Source organism: Odontomachus brunneus, unplaced genomic scaffold (genome assembly GCF_010583005.1).
Source record: "Odontomachus brunneus isolate Ranch 3 - 2012 unplaced genomic scaffold, Obru_v1 Obru_scaffold_080, whole genome shotgun sequence".
Classification (NCBI taxonomy): domain Eukaryota; kingdom Metazoa; phylum Arthropoda; class Insecta; order Hymenoptera; family Formicidae; genus Odontomachus; species Odontomachus brunneus.
This window is the reverse complement of record NW_022639530.1, coordinates 955,960-964,449: the sequence shown is the minus strand read 5'-3', so window position 1 is coordinate 964,449 and position 8,490 is coordinate 955,960. Positions and strand designations below refer to the sequence as shown.

The following is an 8,490-nucleotide window of genomic DNA, read 5'->3' as shown; positions in this document are numbered from 1 at the left end:
AAATTTTCTCAATATTTATTCCGTAATTAATTAAAATGTATAAACGAATGAGCTTACTAGAAGCGATAGAACAGATTCTGCGTGTAAAAGAAATGGCTTATTTCTTAGCAACGATGAGTAAACAGCTTCGATTTCGAGGCGGAGTAACAAGCGATATATATACGTTACTCCGTCTCGAAAACAGCTGTTTACTCATCTGTTCCTAAGAGGTAAGCCATTTATTTTGCACACAGAGCCTGTCCTACTGCTTCTCGTAAGCTCATTTGTTTATACATTTTAATTAATTACGGAATAAATATTGAGAAAATTTGAAAATGGTATATAATTTTTATGATTATTTTGACCCGTTCTACCCATACACGGCGGTTGTCCGAGCAATTGTATATATTTTGTATACAAGGTATCCTGGATCGCCTTCACATTCTTTTGTGAGGACGTAGAGTGGATTGAGATGAACACAAGAGTCCCATACCGTTTTGCGATATTCGAAATAATAGTTGAAATATTAATTAAAGAAAATTGGTGAATGATCACGCGCAGTATGGTAGAAGAGCTGCCGTGGCGCCGTCTATCGTTGTATACTTATACATTAAGTCAAAAAAGTCTGAACAAAAAAGTCCTCTACCATTTTGCAAATAACCACACAGATTTTTAGATATTAATTAAAGAAAATTTGTACAGTGTGATACATAATCATGTAACAATGGCGTCTTGACACTTTGATGCTGCCGACGCGCGGCGAGGCGACGATGAACGCGCCACGTTACCTCTCAGCCTCGACACATATAGCTCGTCACAGAGTGTCTATAGGCCGCGATGGGCGTAATAAACTCCAAACTTTACGCGATTGTTACTAACAAACTAGACGCGTTTTCGCGAAATGGAAAAGGTCTTTTCTAATCATCTCGCTTAGCTCTACGCCTCTATGGAGTTGATGTTACAATTACACAAGGGAACAAAATTGAAGCTTTTTTTTAGTGCCACCACTTTGATAGCTGATTCTGAAAGATTTTGGATCGCTAAAAACGAATCTGTACTCCATTTTTATCCATCAGCTCTTGTTTTTCAAATAACCGCAAAATAATTTTGTTTTTTAATATTTTAATACTTTGTGATTTTTTATTTCTGGACAAAAAAATGATATCGAGGTCTGTAATACGGTATTTTACTCAGAAAGTATCCTACAATATTGGAATTATTTTTGTGATAACAAAGAAAAATTATTATACAAACCACAAAGCAAAAACTGTAATAAGATCGTCAAAAAAGGGGAAAAAATGGTAAAATTTCGAATAAAACAGTCAATGTAGTCAGTCAAAAAAAAGTCGAAAAAAATATTGCGACCCATGAATCTGTAGCTTAACTATTCTAGATTAAAGATTTCTTGTGGATTCAATTAACGATCATATGTTGAAAAGTTATTGAATTTAAATGTAAGATACATGCCAGTGTGCACGGATCTTTCCACGTTAACTGGGCCGCTCCTGTCGTCAAAAGTAATTAAGAGTAAAATTAATGGACCAGCTCATAAAATTAAAGTAAAAATAAATATTTTTGAAGGTTGTGTGTCCTACTTCAAAATGGACAGATCCAATATGGCGGATACGAAAGCTATTATGTAGTCAAATATTCGTAAAAAGTGGTTATATGAGATAGCTGATGTCACTAAATTGAAATATATGAGATAAAAAAAAATATAAAAATATAAAATATAAAATAATAAAAAATATAAAAATATATAAAAAATATATTTTCTAAATCCGAACCAGTGAAAAGTCACTGATTTCACTACGAAGTATGCTACTGAATGAATGAATTAAAAACCGAACCGAACGAATTAAAAAATATAAAAATATAAAAATAAAAAAATGTAGAAATATAAAAAAAGTAATAATTATTACTTTTATTATATTTTTACATTTTTTATTTTTTATGTTTTTATATTTTTATGATTTTTACTCTCTAAATCTGAATCAGTTCATTATACTGAAGAGCAGTAAATACTTACTGATTAACAGTGCCAAGTATGCTACTAATTCGTTCAGTAGCATACTTCGCACTGATATCAGTGACTTTTCACTGGTTCGGATTTAGAGAGTATATTTTTTACATTTTTTATATTTTTTTATTTTTTTTTTATATTTTTTATATTTTTCATATTTTTTATATTTTTATATTTTCATATTTTATATTTTTATATGTTTTTTATCTTATATATTTTTCAATTTAGTGACATCAGCTATCTTATATAACCACTTTTTACGAATATTTGGCTACATATTAGCTTTCGCATCCGCCATATTGGATCTGTCATTTTGAATTTTGAAGTAGGACACACAACCTTCAAAATTATTTTTTTTTTACTTTAATTTTATGAGCTGGTCCATTAATTTTACTCTTAATTATTTTCAACAGCAGGAGTGACCCGGTTAACATGGAAAGATCCGTGCACAATGTCATGTACCTTACATTTAACTTCAATAACTTTTTAACACATGATCGTTAATTGGATCCAAAAGAAATCTTTGATCAAGAATAGTTAAGCTACAAATTCATAGGTCGCAATATTTTTTTCGATTTTTTTTGACTGACTACATTGACTTTTGTGTTCGAAATTTTACCATTTCTTCCCGTTTTTTGAAGATCTTATTAAAGTTTTTGCTTTGTGGTTTGTATAATAATATTTTTGGTTATTGCAAAAATAATTTCAGTATTGTGGGAAACTTTTTGAGTAAAATGCCGTATTACAGACCCCGATATCATTTTTTGGTCAAGAAATAGAAAATCACAAAATATTAAAATTAAAGAAAAAATTATTTTGCAATTATTTGAAAAACTAGAGCTGATGGGTGAAAATAGAGTACAGATTCGTTTTCAGCGATCCAAAATCCTTTAGAATCAGCTATCAAAGTGACGGCATTAAAATGTGTGTTGCCCAGTGTTATCAGACACCTTGTATATACAGGGTGTTCCGCCACTATCGCATTATAATGATTAAATTTGCAATATTGTTTTTTTTAAGTTCTACTTATACAAAATTTTAATATACGCAATTTTTTTTATATAAATTTTTTATATACGCAATTTTCTTTATTTTTCCTGTTTTTCATTTTCTGTTCTATATTAAGGAAATTGACACAAATGGGAGAAAATAAATAGATTCGTTTCTCTTTCTTCACATCTCTATAGAAGAGAATATAGACATATCTATTATTAATGCGCACATTAACGTAAAATAAGACAACTTTAGGTTGCGTTGCAATATTATGTACGATTCGCATTTTGTATGAATTGCAAAGCACCAAAATAATGTAATCCACTTACTTGATCGATGGCGAAATCATCGGTGTTCCACGACTAACCGGAAATTCTACCGTAGGATAGAGGTTAGCTAATTGCGGCTGCAAGCCACAATTGTACATCTTGCCGAGTCCTTGTAAAAATACCTTGACGTTATCTTTGCAATTACGTTGAGCCAACGCGATAGTCGTTGTGTCAAACAATTCCATCAAGACACGTTGCAAAATTCCATCCGGCGCAATTTCTATGAACGCTACATTCTCCGGTATTAATCTTGTGACATCCTTGAAAAACATAGGATTCACTAAGTTATTGGTAAAGTATTCTGCGCAAGATAAATCTGTGTCGCAAGACAATCTACGCCATATATGACTCTGCGACATCTTTTGCGGGATTACTCGATACAGGTAATCCAAAATTTTGTTTCTGGCGGGAGCAAGATAGCAACTATGGAGAGGAATGTTGCAACAGTTAACCTCCTTGTAAAAGATTTCGTTAATCTGTGTGCGTAAACAGGGATAGACAGCATTATATTTATTTCATATATTATGTGAGATAAAATGTATTCTTAAGTAAAAATTAAATATACCTCCAATTTCTTTGTAAATGCTTTCATTGATTCCGTTGGCCCGCTGATGCAACAAGAATTTGAGCTGTAGTTGCATATTATTTTGATATCTGGTGGACATATGTCCTTGGTATCCGTATAACCAAGACCGATATCCGCCATGATGTAGTGCACTATTTCTGATGCTTCCAATGCCAATCCTATGTAATACGCCGACAAAATCACTTGTTCGATCGTGAGATCTCCAGTTATATACCCACAGCAAAGTTCACCAATTGAATGACCGATAACATAATTTGGCATGATATTTACTGACATTAAAAGATCGATTAACCCAAGCTGGGGAAAGAAATAAAATATTATCTCTCATGAACTTTACGTAATGTTTGCAGGAAACATTACCGTCGCCTTTAAAAATTTATTATATGTTGTTTAAAGGAAAGTACATCCAGAGATATTTCATACGCGCGCTCATTTATCCTGCATTATAAAAATTTATTTTTCACAATTTGTTTTAGTTAATAAGTTAGATGTGATTTATAATTCATAAAATATATGTGTTTCAGAACGAAATTTTGTCTTATTAGTCTTATTTTGTCTTATTGGTCTTTACTATGTATGTAGTGATGATTAAAGAAAATTGTTTATCACCTGCATCATGTTGATACCCAGAACCGAATTTAATATACTATCAAAAGTAGTTTTCTGTTTACTTGTTAAAATATTGATGATGTGTACACCATAAGATCTTAAAACTGTATCACACTTCTGTACAGTTTTCAAAAATACTGGAAAGCGCAATAATGCCTCTCCTACCAACATGTAAATCCAATTTTATTTATAATTGAAAAATATATTATCACTTTGCGCGCTGATAAACATGTAAAAGAAAAATTAAATACCCATGCCACGCCATTGGGATCCAATGCCAGAAAACACATAACAGATCGGTTTTCTTCTTCCCGAATAATGTTCTACCTTACTAATTATGTTGTTCAACGTTGCAGGTTCGACAATCGTGTAACCTCTGTAAGGATGATGTTGCATGTCGTCAGCAAAGAGATCATGCAACAGCCGAATATACTCAACATCTACCGATTGGTTTTCAACCTAAAATGTTGGTATTTTACTTTTATTTGCATAAATGCAAGGTTTCTATATTTTATTTTACAGAATAGCTGTGTTTACCTCACGTAAAAATGACTCGACTGCTTGTTCAGTACGCCCAGACAGAACGATGAGTCTAGGCAAATCGTCTTCTGGTGCTCCACCGTTGATCTTTTTTTTCATATTAGGTGCTAATAGGAGATGAGCATTCGCCCCACCAAAGCCGAATGAATTTATACCCACAAAAGTAGGTTCCCATGCTGTTGTAGTAGTTACAACCCGTATGGTTCCCTTCTTGAAAGCTTCACAATCATCCCGTTCTTTTGTAAAATGTATATTTGGTGGAATCATACTAGTTTCCATTGCTATCACCACCTTGCCAAAAAGATTTTTTTTAGAAAACTCTTTCCTACTTATTTCCTTCTTTATACGATTATCACAGATTAATAGAATATAATGTGGCAGAAAAAAAAAGATAATTATATTGTTCTTATTTTATAGTGTCAAGCTAAAAAAAGTTGATAAACGACTTATCATATCTAGCCGCGCGCGCAAATAACAATTTAAAATACATATACACGTACGAATCGATGCGATATTATTACAACATATATAAGAATTATTAATATTGATAAAATACGTAAGTCTTTAATTATTATTTAATTATTAATAATTGCTCTTACTTTAAAAATTTGAAGTAGACCACTGGCAGGCTCAGAGTGACCAGTATTAGACTTGCTAGAACCAATTAGAAGAGGACTATGTCTATTTTTGCAGAAAACTTTCTCGATTGCATTGATTTCTTCTGGATCACCAACTTTCGTGCCAGTACCATGTGCCTCAATGTAAGCAACGCTAAATGGTGATACGTTGCATTCGTCGTAAAACTGTTGAAATAAAAGACTTTGCATCTCTGCCGATGGGAAAGTAATGCCTTGTTCTTTGAAACCATCGCAATTGGTTTTGGAATAAACAAGAGTCGCATAAATTCTTTTAGCGTTTCTTGCTTTTTGTAAATATACGACTGCGATTGCTTCACTGCTCATATAACCATTTGCACTGACGTCGAAAGGTCTGCAAAATCCGTTGGGCGATAAAACACCTAAAATTATAATGTTCCAATTGCAGTTACTTTTATTAAAAATATACTTGAGTATATTTTCTTCTCAAATTTCAGGATTAAATGTTTTATATCTATTACAATTGACAGGCAAGTTAAATATCGATTATAAGATACCAAGACGCATAAACTGCAACGATATTTGAGGATTCAGGCAGAGATTTATGGCAGCAACGATCATGCTATCGCACTTTCCATATCGGATGTATCTATATGCTTGTTCTATGGCGAATATGCTTGAACTGCAGGCGGAGTCGATGGTGAAAGACGGTCCTGTTGTACCTAACCAATAAGAAATCCGATTTGCCTGCATATTCCTTTTACATCCCAGACTTCCGGCGAACTGTGTGTTTTAGTGATTATAAAATTATAATATGAGAGAATACACAATATTTACAAGAGAAAATATTATTTACTTAAGACATAGTTCTTTTATAAGCATTGAGATATATGTTTTTTATAATCTAAATATTTATTAGTAAAATAGGTGTAAATAAATAAATATATGTACGGTAAATACACAAAGAACGGATTAATATTTTATGTCTTGAATAACTTGACGACTATAATGGTTAAAAATTATTGTTGCTAAAATTTTACATGATAGAGAGAAACATTGTATTATTAACACATTTGCTATTACAGTTTATTTACAGAACTCTCCCTACAGCAATTTTTTTAAGTAATTTTTACGTAAAATTAATTACGTAATATATAAAACAAACTTAGTTTAATAAATATGGACATAGAAAAGAATATTTTTGCCGTCACACATATGTGACACTGATATCTTATAATAGATCGTTACACATATATGTGTATAAGTGTTGCTGACACTTTAACTTAAAAAATATGTCATGGGTATTTTTTTCAACAAACATGCTCGATTTGAAGCGTTTAATTCGAATTTTCGTGTATATTTGTTTATCGAAATTGTTTTAGGGTCAATATTACTGTAAAATTATGTAATTTTGTAGTAATTTACAGTTAAAGAAATCTGTTTATCTACTGATAAATCGTGTAGAAAATTAATTTATTCTTTTAATATTCACACAAATGAATTTGTGAGTAAAACTTGAATAATCGTTCCGAAAATATTCAAAATGATAATGGTTACTGATTTTGTACCTGCGTTTTTTCATAAACCATAATGTTCTCTGACTCGCAAAAAGATGTTCCAACGATAACTCCTGTTTTCGTGCCGCGTAAATCTTTTGGATTTATTCCTGCATCGATGATAGCTTCGTAAGTATATTCCAATAGACATCTATTCATAGGATCCAACAAATGGGCTTCGTTGAAGGGAACGTCAAAATATTCCGCATCAAATTTGTGGATATTATTGACCTTTCCTGTGCGTTTTGGTATGTCCGGATGATCTGTAAAGCAAATTAAGGTAAAAGAAATAAATTAATTTACATGAAATATATTAATATTTTCTCAGCATAGCATATAAAAAAGTATCACCGTGTTGCCAACGTCGACAGTCATCCGAACCAAGATCCATTTTATTAAATAGATTCTCTTGAAAATGCTTGACGTTGTCGGAGCCGGGAAGTCTTCCCGCAATCCCGGAAATAACGATTTCATCGTCTAATGCCAAGTCGGTGGTCATGGAGTTATCATTGCAATTCATTTTGGACACTAATTATAATAAACACACTGCTCTTAACGTTGACTATCTTTTGTTTTAGCATATATTGTACTTCTCACATTAATTATTTTCGTTTTAAAACATTATAGAGATTTCTAATGGCATAGTTTCAAGTTTCAAGTTAGTGGCCAAATAAATGTGTTCAAGTCGTTTATATTAAAAAGTACGGCATGTAATTAGTTTAGTCCTTGTAAATAGGAACTATTGTATTCTAAGTACTTCATTGTCTTCATTGTAAGTATTATCTATCTAGATATTATTTTCCAATAAACGTATGTAAGTAGGAACTATTGTATTCTAAGTATTTCATTGCCTTCACTGTGAATAGTATGCAATTTACATGATATTTTTCATGAGCGTGTAGAGCGCGTCAAATTGAAAGAATAAATTTATACCGTTTTGCAACAACAGCTATTAAGAAGTTATGAAATAATAATGGACAAGTGATCGTCTATACATGCTTTTAAAGAAAAAAATTATAAACAAATCTAAAACCGGGGTTTACCTTTAATTAGAAATGAATTACTTAAACAAGGATTGTACTCTCAAAAAGAAAGAATCATATCAATAATATTCTTCCCATCATATAGTGGAAAAAAAACACTTTTTTGGACAAAACTCGCTGGATGGTATAATTTTATGCAAATTTTACTAAAAAATCATCTAAAACGTTTTGGCCCTCTTTAGATTCTCTTGAGTGGCAAAATTTGAAATTTTTAGGAAATAAAAAATGTGTGTATG

The 8,490-nt window shown here is 31.6% G+C and overlaps 1 protein-coding gene across 1 annotated transcript in view; it reads right to left on the bottom strand.

Annotated features, from left to right (window-relative positions):
- The window catches only part of LOC116847578 (fatty acid synthase-like), a 14,165-nt gene extending 6,285 nt beyond the window's left edge, over positions 1–7,880 (bottom strand). The window contains exons 1-9 of the mRNA XM_032822703.1: positions 7,563–7,880; positions 7,224–7,474; positions 6,213–6,438; positions 5,659–6,077; positions 5,057–5,350; positions 4,771–4,978; positions 4,520–4,680; positions 3,890–4,207; positions 3,324–3,800 (exon numbers count right to left, since the gene is read on the bottom strand). Of these exons, the coding sequence (XP_032678594.1) occupies positions 3,324–3,800; positions 3,890–4,207; positions 4,520–4,680; positions 4,771–4,978; positions 5,057–5,350; positions 5,659–6,077; positions 6,213–6,438; positions 7,224–7,474; positions 7,563–7,731 (2,523 nt within the window). The 5' untranslated portion in view covers positions 7,732–7,880. The remainder of the gene's footprint in view (positions 1–3,323; positions 3,801–3,889; positions 4,208–4,519; positions 4,681–4,770; positions 4,979–5,056; positions 5,351–5,658; positions 6,078–6,212; positions 6,439–7,223; positions 7,475–7,562) is intronic.
- Positions 7,881–8,490: the final 610 nt, after the last annotated feature.